General features: G+C 41.7%; 1 protein-coding gene across 1 annotated transcript in view; it reads right to left on the bottom strand.

Moving 5' to 3' along the window:
* The window catches only part of Ube3c (ubiquitin protein ligase E3C), a 100,809-nt gene that overhangs the window by 8,325 nt on the left and 69,116 nt on the right, over window positions 1–23,368 (bottom strand). The window contains exons 19-22 of the mRNA XM_038319301.1: window positions 12,223–12,435; window positions 6,208–6,396; window positions 6,043–6,109; window positions 1,079–1,209 (exon numbers count right to left, since the gene is read on the bottom strand). Coding sequence (XP_038175229.1) covers window positions 1,079–1,209; window positions 6,043–6,109; window positions 6,208–6,396; window positions 12,223–12,435 — 600 coding nt within the window. The remainder of the gene's footprint in view (window positions 1–1,078; window positions 1,210–6,042; window positions 6,110–6,207; window positions 6,397–12,222; window positions 12,436–23,368) is intronic.

Genomic DNA, 23,368 nt, shown 5'->3' on the forward strand with positions numbered 1-23,368 from the left:
TAATGAATATAGGAAATATCACTAAATGTCTCTCAAGCAACCTTTTTTTGTGTGTGATATGTTGTGTGGGTGGGTATGAGTATGTATACAGATGCAATAGGTTGCGTGACTTCCTTGACTGCCCCCCGCCTAATATATATAAATAAAATGTGTGTGTATAGTACAGTGTATACTAAGGGTAGAGAACAACTTTAAGGAATATATTCTCTCCTTCTTTCAAAGCAGAATGCCTTATTTCTGCTGCATTGCATACCAAGGTTAGTTACCTGGGAGCTTCCAGTCTCCAATTCCCAATGTACTGTGGGAGTGCTGGCATCACCAAAGCACAGTACTGAACCAGGATTAGACTGAAGCAGACAAATAGGCAGGGAAAGTGACTTTACCAGCTAAGTTATCATGCTGGCCCTTCACTCATGTTTTGAGGGAGGTCTTTCACTGAACTTCAAGCTTGCTAATTCATCTTGACTGGCTGGCCAGCAGGCTCCCCCGTCTCTACTTTTCTAGTGCTGGGATTATAAGCCCAGCATTTGAATACTGGTTATCTGTTTTGTTTTGGAGATAGCAAGTTCTCACCGGCTCTGACTACCTTGGAACTCATATCAAAGTCCTAGTCAATCTGAGTGCTGGGATTAAAGGCATGTAACACCTTGCCTGGTAGATACTATGTAATGAATTTAGCCCCTCCTGCTTGCATGGCTAGTATTTACTAATTAATTGAACTACTTCCCCAAACCCCCCAAACCTTTAATTACTAAATACAACAGGTAGGCCAAGTTATGTGAGATTAATACTAATTTTCAGAAGTAATCAAATGAGGCTAGAATAATGTAAAGCAAGTGATAGTAATAACCATTACCAACGTTTAGGCTGTATATTCTTCAACTGAGAGTGGAAAAGGATCATCATGACCTGAGGCTGATGATTTCAACTGCAGGCAGCCTATCTGAATACAGGCTCTCTAGATACAATCCTAAGTACAATTATCACAGCACTTAGTACTTACAATAGGACAAGAGACAACAAACATAGAGTGGCCAGGCCTGTATGGTTTAAAATAAATAGCATGAAAGATGCATACCTTAAACCCCAGGAGAGGCGGGCGAGAGCAACTTGTTACAAACTTGAGTAACTTGCGCTTTTCTTCATCAGTGAAACCTTCTACAACTCTCCAAAAGATTTTAATGACAGGATGATCAGCAGAATAACCCCCTATGACAAAATGAGCACATTATGCATTAAAAATAAAATCAATGCAAAAGCAACAAATTTGGAAGTATGACACCCATGTTTTGAGGGAACTTTCAGAGACGAGAGTGGGTTTACTAAGAACCAAACTGGACGATACTTGCTGCAGTAGTCTGAATGTAATTGGCTCCCATAATCTTGCAGGAAGTGGTACTATTAGGAGGTGTCACTTTGTTGGAGGAAGTGTATTACTGTGGGGGAAGACTTTGAGGTTTCCTATGTTTGGAATACCGCCCAGTGTATCAGTCGACTTCCTGTTCCTGGCAGGTCAATATGCAGCCAGCAGTGTGTCCACCAGCACGCTGCCATGCTCCCTGCCATGCTGACAATGGACTAAAGCTCTGAAACTGTGAGACAGCCACCTAATGAAATGTTTCCTTTATGAGTTGCCATGGTCATGGCGTCTCTTCACAGCAATAGAGACCCAAACTAAGACACGTGCCTCTGGTTCTTGGTGGAGGGCAGACGTGAGCAACCATGACAGGGCAACTGTGAGTCAGAATAAGCATGATGAGAACATGAGATGATGCCTAACGAATGCTAGAAACCAACAACTCCTTCCTGGGTAGGAACTGACACTTGGCCACACATCTAAAACGGTAGACACATCTTATTTCTCAGAGAGCTAGGCATTTAGCCAATGTGATCTCCATGTCTTCATAATTTTATTGCCTCTTCTTCTGATAATAAGGTTCAGAGTACAGCTGACAACCAGCCCTGCCTGTGATTAGACACAATTCTAAAATGTACTATCTGCTACTTTTAGTTTTTAATCTCATTAAGTGCTTTCTAAAACTAAAATAATTGCTATATATTTTCCCCTGATTGTTAATCCACTACAGAAATAACATCAATAAGGTATCTTAAGTGCATTAATTGGCACCAAAATGACTATGGTACTATTTAAATCTATTTACTGGAATAGCTGGGATCCTTGAAGGTATAAGCTCTCAGTGCAAGTCAAGGAAGGTCAAACAACCCAGGGCAAGTTCTTGGCAAAGAAAGGTCAGAACAATGGCATTTTTTCCCTTTTTTTTTTTTTTTAAAGATTTATTTATTTATTATGTATACAGCATTCTGTCTTGATTTATGCCCACACGCCAGAGGAGGGCGTCAGATCTCAGTACAGATGGTTGTGAGCCACCATGTGGTTGCTGGGAATTGAACTCAGGACCTCTGGAAGAGCAGCCAGTGCTCTTAACCTCTGAGCCATCTTTCCAGCCCCAATGGCATTTTCTTTTTCTTTCTTTTTTTTTTTTTTTTGGTTTTTCGAGACAGGGTTTCTCTGTGGCTTTGGAGCCTGTCCTGGAACTAGCTCTTGTAGACCAGGCTGGTCTCCAATGGCATTTTCTTAAAGACATGACTTGAGAGTGCAGACACTATGACTTTTGGCATTACTTGCTTTAATGTAAGTTCAGAGTTTGGGTTTAAAGCAACAACTACAGAAGAAACAAATGCACACACATAAATAAACATACATTTAAGTGAATAACATAAACTAGATTTAGAACATTTCCATTTTCTCACAAAGATCCTACAGCCATCTCTGACCTCTGTCTCTACCTACCTTCACAGATGGCTATACAAAACGCCATTTAACAGAACACAGTAACCTGAATTGGGTTTTTCCTTCTCTCTCCTTTCCTTTTTCTTCCAATTCCACCTGCTAATTTCTATTTTTGATACAGAGTCTCACTTTGTAGCTCAAATTTGCCTTGAACACAGCAAATCCTACTGGTGTATGCCACCCCAACCAGCTGGGTTTCTTTTCTTAATTTAAAAGTTACATTTTCATATCTATTTTTAAACTTTATTTATTATATGGAAAGTCTTCTGCCTGCATGTATACTTGCATGCCAGAAGAGGGAACCAGATCTCATTACAGATGGTTGTGAGACACCATGTAGTTGCTGGGAATTGAACTCAGGACCTCTGGAAGAACAGCCAGTGCTGTTAACATCTGAGCCATCTCTCCAGCCCCCCCATTTGTATATTTATTATATGTATGTATGTATGTATGTATGTATGTATGTATGTATGTATGTATGTACATCACGTGCACACATTATACATCGATAGCAGAAGGGGGAATCCTGGAACTAGAGTATAGTTGTGAGCTACCATGCAGGTGCTGGGAAATGAACCCATGTCATCTGAAAGAGCAGCCAGTATTCTTAACTACTAAGCCATCTCTCCAGCCAAACAGCTCCAGGGAATCGGATGCTTCTGGCTTCTGTGAGCACCAGGCAAACATGTGATGCACAGACATACATTGGAAGCAAAACAGACACATAAAACCACACAATTAGATTGAATTAATAGATCAACTTGGAGATGATTACCATTTTAATAATATAAGTTTTCTAATCAAAGAAAATAGTTTCTCTGTTTACTTAGTTCTCCTTGAATTTCCTTTTTCCTTTCTTTCCTTTTCTAATTGCTTCATTTTGAGAGTTTCTAACTCAGTAGACCAGGCTGGCCTTGAACTCAATTTAGAGATCCACCTACCCTTGCCTTCTGAGTGTTGGGGTTAAAGGTGTACCTCTACTGCCCTGCTAGATCTCCTTTAATTTCTTACAACTCTTTTTGCAGTTTTCATTATATATGCCTTATATTTACATTACTGGATCCATTTGTAGTCTATAATTTTTGATGCAGTCAGTGGAATGATCAATTCCTTTTTTCTCCACACAGGATTGTTTTCTTTTTTCTTCTTCTTCTCCTTCTCCCCCACTTCTTTTTCCTTTTTTAAAAAATTTTATGCATATGAGTGCTTTGTTTTCATCCATACCAGAAGAAGAAATCAGATCCCATTACAGATGGTTGTGAGCCACCATGTGGTTGCTGGGAATTGAATTCAGGACTTCTGGAAGGGCAGTCAGTGCTCTTAATTACTGAGCTATTTCTCCTGTAGTATGGAGGAGTGGGCTGAGTCCTGCAGCCTGGCTACCTTAACCCCCGAAATAACCACAAAGAAATTGTATTAATTTAGTTACTGCCTGGTCCATTATATCTAGCCTCTTCTTGGCCAACTCTCACATCCTGATCTAACCCATTTCCATTAATCTGTGTATCACCACAAGGTTGTGGCTTACCAGGAAAGATTCAGCATCTCTGATCTGGTGACTTCATGGCGGCTCTCTCTGTCTTCCTCCTCCCAGCATTCAGTTCTGTCTACTTCGCCTATCTAAGTCTGCCCTATCAAAAGGTCAAGGCAGTTTCTTTATTCTGCCAATGAAAGCAACGGACCTCCTACACATTCTCCAGTCAAGAGACAGGGTTTCTTGTGTAACAGCCCTGGCTATCCTAGAATTCACTTTGTAGACTAGGATGGCCTCAAACTCACAGAGATCCATCTACTTTTGCCTCTTGAGTGCTGGGATTAAAGGTGTGCTCTACCACGCCCAGCAGAATGATCAATTCTTGTGTATAGAAGCCCATGTTTTGCTGAGTTGTTTTTGTATTCAGAAACCCATCTTAATGATTTTGTTTTATTTTGGTTTTTTGAGACAGGGTTTCTCTGTGTAACAGTCCTGGCTGTCCTGGAACTCGCTTTGTAGATCAGGCTGGCCTCGAACTCACTGAGATCTGCCTGCCTCTGCCTCCTAAATGCTGGGATTACAGGCATGAGCCACCACCTCCCGGCTCCCATCTGATTTATTAACCCAGAATATAATCTTGCTAATCAGTCTCCTCCACACTCTTCAAAGTGGAGGTTGAACCTAGAATCTTGGGAAACCTGCAAGCAAGCACCGAACCACTGAGATAATTGCTTTTTTATTGTTTTCTTGATATTAAGATAGGGTCTTGCTAAGTTGCCCAGGTCGGCTCTGAATTCTCCATCTTCTGGCATTCCCAACCATCTGTATATTATCAACTTCCCTTTTGAGACAGGGTCCTAGTGTGGAGCTCTAGTTAGCCTGAAAGTCATTATGTGTACTCTAGGCTGGCCTCAAACTCAGACAACCACCCTGCCTCTACCCCATAAATTCTGGGATTAACGGTATGTACCATCACATGCAACATAAATCAATTAAAATAGATTACATAAAAACTAACCTCACCACCACCCCTAAAGGCACACTCCTTTAATCCCAGCACACCTTGTTTTTTTTTTTTTTTTTAAATGTGAGTACATGGAATGTGAATTCAGATTCTCATGCCTGGGCAGAAAGTGGTCTTACCACTTGCTAATCTCTGATTCTAATTTTCCAGTCTTTACTGTTTGTCTTTTGATAATGGAATTGTTAATACTGTTGTATTTTTTCATTCAATTAATTATTTCTGTGCTGGAGCTTGAAGTCAGAGGTTCATACATATTAAGCACATTTAACTATAGAGTGCTATGCTAGTCTACCACCCCTTTTACTGTTGTTACTTTTGAGACAAGGTCTCTCTATATAGCCCTGGCTGTCTGGGAACTCACTATATAGACTAGGCTGGCCTAGAGCTCACAGAGATCCATCTGCTTATGGCTCCTAACTGTTAAGATTAAAGGCATGTACCACCATGACACCTCCTTTAAAAACAAGAATGGAAGCAACCAAATGTCTATAAGTAAAAGAAGGCAGGTTATGAAGAAGAGAATACACAAGGTACAGAACACTATAAAAATTAGAAAAAGTTCATACTTGGACTTGCTGGTAGCCCTGCAAATGACTGAGAAGAGCTCTTAACAGTAAGGTGGACAGACAGGAATGGAGCAGTGTCCTGTGTCTCACAGTACACAACCCATGTAAGAGACTGTGGTGACAGCTGACCTCTGGGGAAGGTACACCTAAACGTGGTGCCACATACCTGAATAGTTTGTAAAGGATTTTAGGTCCTCCAGACTTACGGGAACTTGTGCACCAGAAATTAATACCTGGGGGAAAAAGGTTAAATTGTAAACCCAAAGGGAGATTTTTCAGAAAGAGTCTTATTTCCTGAGGCAATGGTCTTTGATAGTAGTAGCTATGGCACCTGAATTTCCTGCTGGTCAAACATTCGGAGCCACTCTAGGCTCACAACGTTGGCCAGGCCCTGGCGGAAAGCTAGGCAGTGTGGTCGAATCTGCTTGTTCAGCCGGTAGTCAGCCACCAGGTGGATGTAGGCAATGCGGTTGGCCCCAGTTACTGGGATATCTTTCCCACCAAACTTTAGTTCAACCACCTGTGAACATAAAGCACAGGGTTCTAGAGGTGTGACAACAGGAAAACAAGAATCCAGCACACAACAGCAGCATGAGCTCACAGGACAGCCATGACCAGAATCCAGCACACAACAGCAGCATGAGCTCACAGGACAGCCATGACCAGAATCCAGCACACAACAGCAGCATGAGCTCACAGGACAGCATGACAAGAATCCAGCACACAACAGCAGCATGAGCTCACAGGACAGCATGACAAGAATCCAGCACACAACAGCAGCATGAGCTCACAGGACAGCCATGACCAGAGGCAGCACTTTCAGGCTTTCCTCCATTAAGCGTCCTGCATCTCTCAGCACTAAGGAATCACACTTCATTTTAAAGAAGCAGAGCCATTAAGGGCAAACTTATGAATCAGAGGGTGATTTGAGTCCCAGAGACAAGGTACTCATTCTGGAGAATAAAAAGTCATCATACTTCGTTTTACATTTTCAGAATATTGTCTCTACTGTAAAATGTTTAAGGACAGTGGTAAATTATTTTTGAAGGGGGAAGGAATAAAATATATTGAAATGCCTTTAATTTCATTACTAGGAAGGCTGAGGCAGGAAGTTTCCTGGTCTATACTGAGTTACACAGAGAAAACTGTAAAAACAAAATTCAAAACAAACCAAAATATAAAGAAAAAAACAAACCCTCCCCATCCTAATGCAGTTACATTGTGTTTCTAAGTTTAGAATGAATCTGAAGAATAGCTCTGTAATTGTCACGGCAGGATCAGTATGAAAGTAGTGCAGTGAAAATGTAGCTCTCACCTTGCAGTGAGTCCTTGCCTCAGCAGTAGGTGCTATGACTGTGTAAACTTTCACATACAGAAAAGACCACCACAGGTCACCAGAGATGCGGTACCATCAGCTACAAGAGCATGCTCTGAAATGCCTTGTTTATAACAATGTAAAAGAAATACATTTCTGGGGTTAGTGGAGGTTACCTATTCTGTGAATAAAGAACATACAATAATCAAGGGTAGGGCTGCACACTTGTAACCCCAGCACTTGTAAAGCAAAGGCAAACAGCTAATTCAAAGCTATCCTGGGCCACATACTGGCAGTGAGAGGGTGGAGACACACAATAAAAGAGCAGAATCATTTTTTGTGTATCCACACTAACATCCACTGCTAGTGAACTAAGAACGACAGTCTGAATGGGATGGGTGTCTGGGAAAGCAGGAGGCAAGTTCTGGCTGCGGGTGCTTGTAGTGTAGATCACAGAACTGCTGGCAACACCACCACTCCAGCTTTACTTTTGTTCATGGCTCCATTAAATCTCCAGCATAACAAGAACATACTATGAGCTGAGTAGTGGCTTTTATACTCCCAAGTTTACCACTTTTTATAAAGGTATTTCAATGTGAGGTGAAGAACTTTACTTAAATCAATCTGTATCTGGTACTGGAGGGCAGGGTGGTCTAATTGCCATTTTATGAAAGTTATGCAGCTTTAAACTTGAGTGTTAAACTTGACTGATTCCTTCCTGCAGTATCTCACATTTTAGACATTCAATCTTTCTTACTAATTTGCTTTTTCAGTTTGGGACCCATCAAATCTTACAATGGGCTTTCAAGCCATTGTCTCTAGGCTGAGTGAGGACTGTTCATTACCTTAATTCCTCTCCTATATTCAGCTGACAGTTCATCTGTTAACCAGGCCTCCTGAGGCTGGCTATTATATTACCATATATAAAAACATTGCCTCCTTTAAATGGATTAAGGAAGGTAATAGATGATGATGTGATTGTATGATGTGAAGACAAAGAAACAATCAAGTTTTCAGTTAAATGGACTTCCAAGACCACCAATTATCTTGCCTAGTAAGACAACAGTGACATTTCTAGTAACTTAATAAAGTGGTGATACTACCTTTAATTTAAAATCTGCCCTCAGACTAAATCTAAACATCTATGTTTATTTAAAAGTCACCCAAATGCGCCACAATTCTAGGTTTGATAGAAACATTAAGGCACCCTTTGAGGACTGGACAGAAGGTTGTGGGCATAGTTTAGTGGTAGAGGAAATGACCAGCATCAGGAGACTCTGGGTTCCACCCCCAGCAGTGCAATGAAAAGGTACCACAAGGAAGCTCTCCTTGGAGGCATTTTCCTCTGGGACTTCTGAGGGTCAACTGTGATACCACCACAGCTGCTCCCACATCCAGGGAGGCCCTGTGACTTGTCTAAGGTCATATAGCCAAGAAAATCGAGGACACCAATCAAGGTTTCATGATTCTACTCCCACTATTCATGATTACTTATGGTCTGGTTACACCCTTGGTGTTTTCCTCCAGTAAACACACATAAATTAGCATCTAAACTTTAAGTTCATTTTTAGACTAAGAACAGGCAGATTGTTCACACTAAGGAAATACTCTAGGAACAGAACTGCTGCTACCTTAAAGAGGAAGAGTAGTGGCACATGGCCCACAGAGGGTTTTCTGCTTCTAAGCACTTCTGCAGAAGTCCCTTAGATTGGTACTTCTGTATTCTTCTCATGAGATCTTTGGTATAGCAATTCCTACATCAGTATTTATCACTTCTTAAATCAGTGGAAAATTCTATGCCACCAGGAGCTGCCTCAGGGAACACCTCACAGTACTAATCAAGTGTGCCGACTAGTTTTTTTTTTTTTTTAAATCAACTTGACATAGGATAGAGTCATTTGGAAAGAAGGAACCTCAATTGAGAAAATGTTTCCCATCAGACTGGCCTATAGGTATTTTCTTACAGTAGTTGATGTGAGAGGGTGCAGACCATTGTGGGTAGGGTCATCCCTGGACTTGTGGTCCTGGGTTCTATAAGAAAGCAGGCTGGGCACACCACAAGAAGCCACCCAGTAAGCAGCATTCCTCTATTGCCACTGCATCAGTTCCCGCCTTTGGGTTCTTTCTGAGTTCCTGCTCTGACTTCCCCAGAAGACAGACTATAAATTGCAGGACGAATAAACACTTTCCCCAAGTTGTTTTTGGTCAGTGTTTTACCATAGTAACAGAAACCTTAACTAAGAGATCATGCTGCCAAGATACAGGGCAACAGTAGCATACATACTGGCCGTACAAAGAAAACATTCTTATGATGGTACAAACCTCACCTTCCAGTCAATCCCGCCCTCTGTGCTAGGATTACAATGTATTCCCTAGGTAAGACTGATTGGTGAATTCTGGAACCTAGGCACGGAACACACCCAGGATGTTTCCAGGTTACAACACTTGGCTTTCTACGTGGGCAATGGGGTCCTCATAATTGAGCAGCAAGCATTTTATGAACTGAAATTTCTCCCCAACCCCCTAAATTTATTTTTCATTTGATACATTAAAAACAAAAAGTATGCATTTATGGGTTCCTATGTAATGTGATGTCATGATGTTTGCTGCATATTAAAGTCAAGCTAAACACATAGCCACAAGTTTTTTGTTTTGTTTTGAGACAGGGTTCCTTTGTGGTTTTTGGAGCCTCTCCTGGAACTTGTTCTGTAGACCATGCTGGCCTCAAACTCAGATTCGCCTGTCTCTGCCTCCTGAGTGCTGGGATCAAAGGTGTGCGCCGTCACTGCCTGGCTCACATCATTTTTTCAATGATAAAAGCAACTGAATTCCTTTCTTCTAGATGTTTGAAATACACAGGGACTTTTTCTCTACAGTTACTTTACTATGTGAATACATACTTGTATTTCATACACTGATGACATTTGAATAATCAACGTCAGAAACAAGTAACAATGTAAATTAAAAAAAAATTGCTAGGTGTGGTAGCACACGCCTTTGATCCCAGCACTTGGGAGATAGAGGCAGGTGGATCTCTGTGAGACTGAGGCCAGTTTGGTCTACATCGTGAGTTCCAGAATAGTCAAGAGCTACATACTGAGATCATTCCTGTCTCAAAAAAACAAACAAGAAGAACAAACTTTAAAGTACTTAATAACCCAATTATTGAACTCAGAAAAAGATTACTGCTGTACATCAAGGACTAACAAGGCTGTCTGGAGGCACAGTGCCTGCCTAGCACATGCCTGGGTTCTAGCTCCAGCTTTTCTACCTGTAACTTTTTTTTTCTTTTTTCTTTTTTTTTTGGTTTTTCGAGACAGGGTTTCTCTGCAGCTTTTTTAGAGCCTGTCCTGGAACTAGCTCTTGTAGACCAGGCTGGCCTCGAACTCACAGAGATCCGCCTGCCTCTGCCTCCTGAGTGCTGGGATTAAAGGCATGCGCCACCACCGCCCGGCTCTACCTGTAACTTTTAAGTCATGCTTGTTAATACTTCACAGCTTATAATTTGTGCTTCCTTAGCTCACATTTTGTTTGGTGGCTAATAATGATCCACTTATGAGGATGACGTATGTTTTCTGCTCTTTGTTGAGACAAATTCTGGATATAGACCAATCTAGCTTAGAATCTGTTAGTCTGTTGTCTTAGTCTCTCAGGTGCTAGAATTACTAATCAGTATTGTAAGCATTTTAAGGAGTTTTCTATGTTTAGGGAACACTTAACACATACTACAAAAGACAGGATAGTATGCTGTTGTGCCAAGTTTGGGCAGAAAACAACTGTTTTTCTTCCTAGGACAAATATATTCTGCAATTGGCTATCGTGATGCCTACCAACTCAGAATCTACTTACTTCAAGAGGGTGAATTTCATAAAATATGACTTACATAATGATAAAGCTGGTATCAAGAAAACTAGTTTGGATGTCAGGTGGTGGCAGCTTATGCCTTTAATCCCAGCATTTGGGAGGCAAAGGCAGGTAGATCTGAGTTAAGGCCAGCCTGGTCTATGTAATGACTTCCAGGATACCCAGAGCTACACAGTGAGTTTGTGTCTGGTCTATAGCATGAGTTCCAGGACAGCCAGGGCTAGGGCTACACAGATAAGCCCTGTCTCAAGAAACTACACAACAAACAAAAAAACTAGTTTGGAGGTGGATGTGGTAGTTTATGACTTCAATCCAAGCATTAGAGACAGAAGCAGGTCGAGACCCTGTCTCACCATCTCACCAGACCCTCCCATACAAAAACAAACAAACAAACAAAAACAACAAAACAAAACAAAATAAAAAAAAGAGAAAAGAAAAGAAAAAGTGATTTTGGGTTAGGCACATGTCTTTAATCCTAGCACTTAGGAGATAGAAGTAGGCAGACCTGTGGGTTGAAGATCAGTCAGCTTCACCTACTTAGTGAAACTCTGTCTCACAAAAATACATATGAGCTGGGCGGTGGTGGAGCACGCCTTTAATCCCAACACTGCAGAGGCAGGTGGATCTCTGTGAGTTCAAGGCCAGCCTGGTCTACAGGAGCTAGTTCCAAGACAAGCTCCAAAGCTACAGAGAAACCCTGCCTCAAAAAACCAAAACCAAAAAACCAACAAACAAAAAAACCATGTACACGAAGTGCACACACTCCAAATAACAAAAGCCCAACAAACCAAAAACAACATCCAAACCTAGTCTGACTCTAATACAGGCTTTTTTAAAATTTTTGTTCTTTTTGCAAATAGGATGAAAGCAGCCGGAGTGAGCAGGCAGATGTGAGGGAAGGAGGTTTGGCAGTCACTCCCCAGGATGGGAATGAGAGAAGCCCCAGCTGCAGCACAGCTACGAGGTTCTAATTCAGAGAGGGAAGGACTGCCCGGCAGAGCAAGCTATCCCTAAGAAGATGTTGAGAATAGGAGTCAAATGGAAGGCTTGAGCTGCTGTGGCTGCCAAGCCCACCCCCAAAATCTTTTCCAATTAAGAATACTGCCATGGTGACAGAGGTATGAAGAACATCTTCCCACTGAAAGAATAAAATGAGCCCCAGCTCACCTGTGCTTCCCCCAGGTCATTGTTCACAACGGTAAAGTTCAGTCCCAGCTCTTCAACATCCTCCTCGTAGCTCTTGAGGAAAAGCAGGTTCTTATAGACTTCGGGGTCCAATGAGGCCAGATGGTGAATGTCCACATCTGCACTGGTTCCCAGTAGCTTAGACAGGAAAAACCCAGCAAATGGTAGCTCCACCAACATGTTTTCATACAGAGCCTTCAGACAGACCAGAGGGCAGACAGGGATTACTAACATTCAATATTATCCTCATGCTTCCTATAACCCAAACAGTTTGATTCAACAGTGAAAGAGTCCTGAGTAGTATACTCTGTCTCCATGATAATGAGACAATCATAAGTGAGGCCAATGCATTTACCATGTGCTAGGCCAGGGCTGAAACCACAGAGTGCTAATACCAAATGGGACTTCTAAAGTTATGGCCAAGTCCTTTATGCCATAATAGGTAAGCAAATGTTTTCCACAGAGTCAGAAATGAGCGCTTTAGGGTTTGTATCAGTATTAGGCAGCAAATGAACACAAACAGGAAACTCAAACACACCAGAGTACTGTCTCACAACACTACAGATGGATCCTTCAAGTTCTGGGCAGCTCAGAACACCCTTACCATAATCTACGGTTTCAGCTGCACCCCTCTCCTTCCTGCCTCTGCACCTGCTGGTCTTCACTGTGTCTTCTTTGTGTCACATCTTTCATTTATCTTTGAAAGACACTGGTCATTGGACTTTGGGACCTCTTCTAATTCAGCACGGTTTCATGTCTTAACTTGACCACATTCACAGACAGGGTGCACTGAAGCTTGAACACAGCTCTCTGTAGATTATAGATCTGGACATATCAGCTGCAGCTGCTCACACTCTACTAACTGTAGTTCAGAAGACTGCTGTTCTTCCAGAGGACCTGAGTTCGATGCCCAGCACCCACATCAGATGGCTCCTGTAACTATGGCTCCAGAAGATCTAATGTATTCTTTTGATCTCTATGAGCTCTTGAATACACATGGCATATGCTCACACAGATACACATATACACATACACACCCCTTAAAAAGAAAAAAGAGAAGAAATATGTCTTTATGGCAGATCATTCCTATCTTTAACGCTAACATTTTTTTTTTGAAATTATTTGCACAGCAGTATAACTGACAGACAAACCTTGCATGACCACTTGATAAATTTCTTACTTGGTTATACCTGAGTAACTTAAGGGAACCCCTCTACAGATCTACCCTTAGTCTGCTCTCTTAACAGTAAGTTTCACCACTCTTATAAGGTATCTTGTAAGACAGCACACATTAGCTTTTTACTGAGGTGTGATAGAGTTACCTATTTACCTGGTATGCGTGGTGTTGTCATTTCTGAACTTTTGTGAACATTTATTTAGGAGCAGAACAGCATAGAGGTAGCTGGCACAAGGAAGATATTATCCAAAAAGTTCTAAAAATGATAGTACTTTTCTTCTACCAGTGATGTGTAAAGACTCCTGCTGGCTCTCATGCTCCCACCTGTCAGTACTGCCAGCTTCCTAATTTTGGCCCTGGTGGTTGAGGCCATGGATCATCTCACTGTGGCTAGAAGCTGACAACTACTGGATTAATTACTGTTAGTGAGTTAGTATGTAGATCTCTAGAGATTTCCTGGCAGAGATGGAAAGTAAAGTTTCCAACATCAGGTCAAAGATTCATGCCACAAGGTAAATATTCCAATGGCCACAGTTGTAAAATGCAATAAAGACTCAAAAATGTGTGGTGAGATTAAAAAAAAAATTGGAGTCAATGGCAAGGTAGCGCAGGGGGTGAAAGCTCTTCCTGCCAAGCCTGATCTTTGGGACCACATTGTAGAATGAAAGAACTTTTACCTTTACATCTACATGCGCACCATGGCAGATGAGCACACACAAAAGCACGTGAAAACCAACCACCCCCATATTATTGGTGTCTTATTCTGACAGACAAACTTGGAAACTGTAACCAATCTTTGTCAAGTTTTCTAGTAAACAGCTTGGTTGCTGTTCTTAAACACTCTTGTAAACACAGGCATCACATTGAGCAGGCCATGACCAACTCATTTCCCCAAGATCTAACATGCTAAGAAACTGACTTCTAAAGAGCACAGAAATCTGAGTTCCTTCACAAGTGTTTTTTCTATTGGGATATGTCTAACCTAGAGATCAATGTTCATGGTGAGTCTGTGCTCCTTCCCCACCTTCCAGGGCAGTTGCATGTTCAGGTAATGTTCAAATAAAAAAATAAATCTCCTCCATGGGCAATTACACTCTACAGTAACCCCTTACCCAGGGCTCCAGGCAAGGGGGCATTGCCAGCTACATCATACACTTCATATGAGACCCAACAGTAAGACATTAGGAGGTGAATCACTCTTCACCCACTCTTAGTTCCAAGTAGCCACAGTACTCATTCACTGTTTCATACTGTGCTCTATGATGTCACTAGCTCTCAAACAAGTAGTGGAAAGCCTAGATACAGAGTATGCAGATCTTGGAGAAGGATCACAATTTGAAAACTCACCTGGGTCAGAGGACTGAAGGATACTAGAAAATAGTTGAGGATCTCTACCCCAAAGTAAGCATTTTGCATGGCACTGGTGTTTTGCTTCAAAAAACTACTATCAGACACTCTAAAATGCTTCTTTCCAGGTTACCCACTAGAAAAACCTTGTCAGCCTTAGCTAGGAAAAACAAGATGCATGTCCCTGTGATTTACAGCCAATCTGAAGATGAATCATTTCCCAATCAACTTTTTAAAAGTTGACAACATAGTACGAAATGAGAGAATGAATAATAAAACTGCAACCACTCACACAGTATCCACTGATATTAAAGAAGTTGTTCCAAAAGGTCATAGTTCACTCAAGCTAAAAATGGTTAATACACTGGAAGTGGTGGGCTGGATCTCTGAGTTCAAGGCCAGCCCGGTCTACAAGAGCTAGTTCCAGGACAGGCTCCAAAGCTACAGAGAAACCCCCGTCTCGAAAAATCAAAAACCCAACCCAACCAAACCAAAAAAGGTGAAAACAAACAAACCACAACAAAATCTTTGAGAGTTCAAGGCCAATTTGGCCTATGTAGTGAGATCCAGGACAGCCAGAGCTACATAGTGAGATCCTGTCTCAAACACAAAGCCCCCAACAGCAATAAAAAAAGAAAAGCAAACAAAAAACTCCAACCAACCAACCAACAACAACAACAATAACAACAACAACAAAAAAAAAAACGGTTAATACTATTAACCTGGAGTACTTATAAACACCATTACTTCTAAATGAAACATGAGTTCAAAGCCAAGGAGAGCATTCTGTATAAAGCTGCATGATTGATCCCAGGTGTTGAGAAAAAGCCCTCATTTACACAGTGGACTTTGAAAGTAAGCTGGAGTGTAAATCACTGGATGTTCAATATGGAAGGTCATTGTTTGCCATTTCTGCATTAGTAACAATAAACCAGAGAAATTCGTTAAATGTATCAGGGCTACCTGAATTTTAAGCAGAAATCCCACTGTGACTCATAAAATGTAAATGTATAGGTATAATTTTTTACATAAGGCAGGTTTAAACCTTTAAAGCATTTAATATACAAGCACTAATAAATGATAGCACTGAAAACTATGACTGCATCAGCTAAATGGATTATAAATTAAATTTCCATAATGTATGCAACTGAGATACAAATGTAAGCATAAATCAAGGTATTTTCTAAATACAGGTTAGTTATATAACTCTAAAACTGTCTATTTTTTATGCAAAATAACCCACTTAGCATTTTCTAGCCCACTGCACCATACTTGTTCCTAGAAACGTATCAATAACTACCTGTCACAGGAGAAAAAGAGGTATACAGAAAACCCTGTGCTGTGTTTTCCAGCTATCTGTCCTTTATGAGTGTTTATAGCCAGAAATGGTGCCAAAACGGTTTGAAATGAAAAGGATTAATTATAGTAGAAGCCTTTTAATATAAGTGAGTGCAGTCTCAATGTAATTAATGCAAATTGTGGCTCTATCAGGAGAAGAAATGTGAGCCACAGCATAGGCCACTTCTGTTTGCTGCCAAATAACTTTGGTAATTTACTACATTAAGAATCAATAAAAAAATAATGCTTTTCAAATGCATCTCTATCAATCTTCAGGTAGTTCTAAAGTGAACATTTATAACTTAATCTAAAAACTATAGGAGATGATGTCTTGCTTTAAAGCCATCCTAAATGAGTAAGCAAATATTTTAATTATTTCCAGTCAGGCTAACCACACAGTTTGAAAAACAAACAGAGCTCTGAGCTAAGTATGTCCATGCAGAGTAGTACTCTAGAGCTGAGCTCTGGAATGAAGAACTGGACTGACCCATGAGGATCTGGAGTGTAAGCTCCTACTCTACAGGACACACACCAAGTCTTGGCTATAGGGGCCCAAGTAGAATCAATAGTATCATCCACTTAAAACTTATTAGTTGCCAACTATGTCAGGCAACATTTTACAGACAGGGCTACTCCTATGAGTTTGTTTGTAAAACCACATGCCCTTTCTTGACCCTTTCAGGTCACCTACAAATGTGTATGTCATCAAGACTCATTTAAGCTGCAATGGCTGCACAAGCCTTTGATTCCAGCACTCAAGAGACAGAGGCAGGTGGATCTCTGCAGTCAGTCTGGTCTAAAGAGAGAGTTCCAGCACAGCCAAGCTACAGAAAGAAACCGTCTCAAAAAAACAAAACAAAACAGCCGGGCGGTGGTGGCGCACGCCTTTAATCCTAGCACTCGGGAGGCAGAGGCAGGCGGATCTCTGTGAGTTCGAGACCAGCCTGGTCTACAAGAGCTAGTTCCAGGACAGGCTCCAAAGCCACAGAGAAACCCTGTCTCGAAAAACCAAACCAAAACAAAACAAAGAAAAGAAAAAAACCCAAAACTCATTTAGAATCTTTGGTTTTCAGTCACAGGTAATTCCTGTAGCTTTTAAGCCCACAGAGTTACCTGTGCTTACAGAGCACACATTCTTCTTGTGATATCTGCACTGGGCCAGGTCCATGACACCTTGCCAGCACTGTCAGGCCTTCTTCTTCTTTTTTTTTTAAACTTGTAGATTTTCTTTTTTCTTCAAATATTTATTTATTATTATGTATACAATATTCTGTCTGTGTGTATGCCTGCAGGCCAGAAGAGGGCACCAGACCTCATTACAGATGGTTGTGAGCCACCATGTGGTTGCTGAGAATTGAACTCAGGACCTTTGGTATAGCAGGCAATGCTCTTAACCGCTGAGCCATCTCTCCAGCCCCTGTCAGGGCTTCTTTAATACAAGATTTTCACTTCTAGGCTCAGCAGGTAAAAGTCAATGCCATGCAAACCTGTGAAACTAAGACCCATTTTAAAACCCATAGTGGAAAGAATTCTTTCACAGTTGGCCTCTGACCTGCAAAAGTGCATTGTGGCACATGCTCACCTTCACACTGCATGTACATAACAACAATAACAAGGATAATATAAAAAAGCAAAAGCTTTATACTCCAACAGCCTTGTGACAACCTTTGGTGGCATCAGTGACCCAGATGGCCATTATCTAACATTCTAGCTACTTAGTTCTTGCCACCTTCACTAGTTTAGCATGGCCACCTGGTCTTTAAGTCTATTCTGTATGCACTGGCCCTCACTCAGATCCTCTTCACCCTCTGGGTTTGACAGTCTATGCTAATTTCTGTCCGACTCCCTATCTCACCCTAACTTTGGCCTTTTCTCCCTTTCTCCCTTTCACTGTCTTTCTCTTCTTTTCCTACTCACAACTCACAGACTGATTTCCTTCCTGCTTTTTTTTTTTTTTTTTTTGGTTTTTCGAGACAGGGTTTCTCTGTGGCTTTGGAGCCTGTCCTGGAACTAGCTCTTGTAGACCAGGCTGGTCTCGAACTCACAGAGATCCGCCTGCCTCTGCCTCCCGAGTGCTGGGATTAAAGGCGTGCGCCACCACCGCCCGGCTTCCTGCCTTATTTTTTAATGTGTGTAATTGTTTTGACTGAATGTGTGTACCACATGCGTGCCCAGTGCTCTTAGGGGTCAGAAGGAGTCAGATCCCCTAGAACTGGAGTTACAGACAGTTATGAGCCAACATACGGGTGCTGGGAACCAAACACAGATCCTCTGCAAGAGCAGTACATGCTCTTAACTGCTGAACCATCTCTCCAGTCTGATTTCCTTTCTGAACAGTCCAGACTTTAAGATGGGCTCCCGTAATCATTGTCTGCATTTTTAATTTGTTTGCACCTAGTTCATCATTTTGTTTTCTTTAGTTTCTTGACATAGGGTCTCAAATAGCTCAGGTTGCCTTGAACTCCCAATTCTCTCCTGCCAATACCTCTCAAGTGCTTGGGTTATAGGGGATGCCACATCTGGCCCAGCTCACCTGATTTTGCCCCCTTCTAGTTAGTGGTCACTCTGGCTCACTCTAACTCAGACCTCAGTCAACTGGCAACCCATGTTTCTCTAGAGAGTTACTCTCAGGGTCGGCCTAGCAAATGCTGTGAGACTGGCAAATATACAGTTTACAGGCTTGGCAGCTAACTAGCCCAAGGGACACATAGATTTCTATCAAGTTCCAGGTAAAACTGCTATACCTGGGTCACCTTTGGAGAGTATCAGCCTCCTTCACACACAGGCTCTATTCATTCATCTCAGTACCCTTTGAAGCATACCACCTATGACTTCACTGAGGTCTTTCTGCTTGTACATGTGAACACTTCTGAGAGAAGTACCAAGAATCATTAGCACTCTCGCTGCCCTTCTTCTAGCCATGCTCCCAAATACCCCTTAGCTCCACCCGAACCAAACACATCCCAATGGATCCTGCAGAGAACACTCTTTACTCAAAGCAGCAGGTCTGTGCTTCAGGCTGAGAGTTAAAGCAGCAGTTTGCTTGTCTACTGCTAAGGAAAATGTCCTTCATTTCACTGCTTGTCAGTTCAAATGGCCATAGCAGGTCCCAGATGACAGTCACAGGTGCAGAGCACAGAATGTACCTTAGCTGCAGTGATGCTACTGTCCTTGACCATCTGCTGAGGCTTTGCTTCCACTCCAAAGTGATGTCCACACTGATAAATAATAAGGTCACCTCTCTGGTTCTAATGTTATTTGGCCCATCAGTAACACTGCATAGCAATTATACTTCTTTTCCCTTGAGACAGTCTTTACTAGGCTTCTGAGACATTGTACTCTCCTTGTTTTTTCTTTCCTTTGTAGAATTCTGCTGCTCCCTGGAACTTGGCTCCCAAGCTCCATCAGTCCAGACCTTGTTTCTCTCTCTCTCTCTCTCTCTCTCTCTCTCTCTCTCTCTCTCTCTCTCTCTCTCTCTCTCTCTCTCTCTCTCCCCCTCTCCCCCCTCCCTCTCCCTCCCTCCCTCCCTCCCTCTCCCTCTCCCTCTCTCTCTTTCTGCTTTTTTGAGACTGGGCTTCTGTTTAACAGTCCTAGAACTAGTTCCATAGACCAGGCTGGCCTCAAACTCACAGAGATCTGCCTGCCTCTACCTCTCAAGTGCTGGGATTAAAGGTGTGCGCCGCCACCTCCTGGCCAGACCTTGTTCTTGAATACAGTGTCTAACACAGGTACCTAGGCATGTCTCAGGTATCTAAACCAAATAACTGGTCATCCTTACCCAACGTTCCCTAGCTTAGCCAATACCACTTCCATCTTTCTGTTCTCAGAACAAACTACGCAGCCTCCTTTCCATCCTGATGTGGGATGTCCCCTGTATGCTGTGAATTCCATTGGTTAATAAAGAATCTGTCTTGGGTCTGGCAGGGCAGAATAGAGGTAGGTGGAGAAAACTAAACTAAATGCTGGGAAAAGTAGGCGGAGTCAAGGAGAAGCCACGTAGCTGCCAGAGACAGATGCTGGGTAGAACCTTGCTGGTAAGCCACAGCCATGTGGGTTAAATTAAGATGTAAGAGCTAGCCAATAAGAAGCTAGAGCTAATAGGCCAAGCAATGACTTAATTAATACAGTTTCTGTGTGGTTATTTCAAGTCTGGACAGTCTCCTGCAACACTATCCTCTTCCTTTTACCCTGATTCAGCAACAATGCCCTTGTACATAACTCCTTTTCAGCTCTACACTACCAGGGTTAAGATTCCACTGTCACCAATCTATGGAGCCTTCCTATTGTTCTACCTACTTAAAACATCAAAGTTAGCTGGGAGGCGGTGGCACACGCACTTAGGAGGAAGAAGCAGGCGGATCTTTGCGAGTTCGAGGCTAACCTGGTCTACAAGAGCTAGTTCCAGGAGAGGCTCTAAAGCTACAGAGAAACCCTGTTTTAAAAAACAAAACAACAACAACAAAACAAACAAACAAACAAATCAAAGACACTTCAGGTCATGCAATCAAGATCAGGACTTCCTTACCTGGTCTCATGCACCCCAGAGATTGGGCTCATCTACTTATCATTGCCTTTCTAAGATGATCTTCTTTAAGAACAAAACACACATGCATATCTAGTCATGGTCACTAAGTTGTTGTTTATCAGAGAGGGTCTTTTTCACTATTTAGTTCTGGCTGTTCTGGAACTTGCTTATGTAGACCAGATTAGCCTTAAACTCACAGAAATCCTCCTGCCTCTGCCCCCACCCCCCAGTTCTTGGGTTAAAGGTGTGTACAACCATATCTGGCATGGTCACTAAATTTAAATGAGTATTTGTGTAAAAGGCTCTGTCTCAGTTTTAGGAAGCCTGTGCTACTGTCAAGAAAACAAGTCTAAAAAAGACAAGAGCCTTTGGTCTGACGGCAAGGGGTGAGGCAGGGGACACCATGTACTAATAAGCTTAGGGCTAAAAGATGACTGCAGAGGAGAGGAGCTATGTCATGTGAAGGATGAGGCAAGCAAGGGTACTAATGTTCACCTCAAACTTCACAGATTTAAACCCAGAGAGCATTTTCTAAAGGGACACTAATGACATATAAGAATAAGTTCTTTTAGCTTCCAGAAAGGTCAAGATCAACTGCTAACTGTCAATATCACACTTTATGATACATTAACTGCATACTTACTCTACCAAAATACACAATTATAAAGCATGCTGAAGTTATACAATCTGCTAATTAAAATTTTCAAATATATGACCACGGTATTACCAAATAATCTGATTTATAGGCATTCTGTTCCAATTAAATCAATATTCTGAATCAAGGAGAAAAATTTCAAGTAGAACTCAAATACGATAAAGGATTTGTTCCAATAAATATTCTGAACTTAATTGGCTTAAATGGACTAAGGTGCTTCTGTCTGTAAAAAAGTCCAACATGACACGACCACATCCCAGGCTGTTTACTTATCCCTGTCTAGAGTCTGATTTACAGGCAACAAAGTGCAGCCGCGACCCACAGCCCAGGCAGGAACCATCTGCTAATGGAACTTTTAACTGAGAAGTGACCAGTGACGGGAGGTAATTCTTCCTGTGCAAAGCTGCTCTGAAGACCTCTGTGCACTTTATCACAGTAAACAATCACTAACATATGCATTAAGAAAATTTAAATATATTATGACCCAATAAATACCATAATCAATCAATAGCAAGTTTTCTTCTCTTGCAGATTTAATGTTCAGGTGCACACTATTAGTGCTGTATGGGTGCATTCATTTGGATGCAGACATGCTGATGCAAAGTTAACCACTTACAATCAGATGGTAAACAGGTATTTTAGAAATCCCTTAGGAATTCCCATGCAGAAAACTCTGTGGAACTAAATCAACCACTATTCTCAAGGAGCTAGTTTAAACAAAATAATTTAATCAATTTACTTCTATTTTTATTCTGCAGTCTTAGGGTTTAAACAATGTGTACACATACTCGAACACTGAGTTATGTGCCCAGTCCCTGCTTTCTGAGACAAGATCTTGCTAAGGTTGGCCCTGAACTCACAATCTTCTTACCTTAGCCTCCTAGGTACTGAAATTAAAGCATGTGCCATTACACTCTGATATTTATACTAAGATAAATGAGGTTCAGTGTGAACATTTCTACACATGTCTGTGGTGGTATCTTGTTTGTGATCTAACAAATAAAGCTTGCCTGAAGATCAGAGTTCAGAGCAAAGCCACTAGTTAGCCATAGAGGTCAGGCAGTGGTAGTACATACCTTTAATTCCAGTACTTGGGAGGCAGAAGCACATGGATCAATGTGAGTTTAAGCCCACCCTGGGCTACATGAGTTTGATCCAGTCTAAGAGAAAACAAGAGCAGTGGTGGCTCACACCTTTAATTCAGCACTAGGAAGGTGAAGACAGGAAGTGATATGGCTGGGTGGAGAGAGGAATATAAGACGGGATAGGGATGGGAGGATAGAATGGGGGAGGATGGAGGGGGAAAGGAATGAAGGGAGGGAGTGAAGGAGGGAGGGACAGATAGACAAGAGACCGACAGGAGTCTGGTCTCTTTCTGCTCCGGAGATTTCAGAGGTAAGAGCTCTAGTGGCTGGCTACTCTGTTTCTCTGATCTTTCAGCTTTCACTTCCTAATATTTGACTCCAGGTTTTTATTATTAAGACCAATTAGAATTTGTACTACACACGCCCACGGTGCTCACTGATCAAATCCAGCCTATCTTATCTACCCCCCTTTCTCCCCAACTTCTATAAATTATCATTCTATTTTCAGGACAGCTTAAGTTTAGCTTTCACATACCAGGGTGTACATGTGGTACTTGTCTTTCTGTGTCTCAACTACTTCACTTAATACAATGTCGTTGAATTCCCTCCCCCCCCCCCTTTTTAATGAGATAGGGTTTCTTTGTGTAGCCCTGGCTGTCCTGGAACTAGCTCTATAAACTAAGCTGGCCTTGAACTCACAGAGATCCAAGTGATTCTGCCTCCCAAATATTGGGATTAAAAGTATTCCATTTATTTTGCTGCAAATACCAAGGCTTTATTCTTTACAACTGAATATTATTCCATCATGTACATATACTATTTCTTTATATCTTCCACTGCTGAGCACCTAAGTAAATTTCATATCTTAGCTATTATGATCAGTAACAGTGAATATAGAACAAGGACTTGATATGCTGACTTCATTTTCTCTGGAAATACATCAGACCTTATAAGATTCAGTTTCCAGATCTGAGGGCTCTCTACTTGTTCTTTGAGGAACT

The sequence above is a fragment of the Arvicola amphibius genome, chromosome 2, assembly GCF_903992535.2.
Source record: "Arvicola amphibius chromosome 2, mArvAmp1.2, whole genome shotgun sequence".
NCBI lineage: Eukaryota > Metazoa > Chordata > Mammalia > Rodentia > Cricetidae > Arvicola > Arvicola amphibius.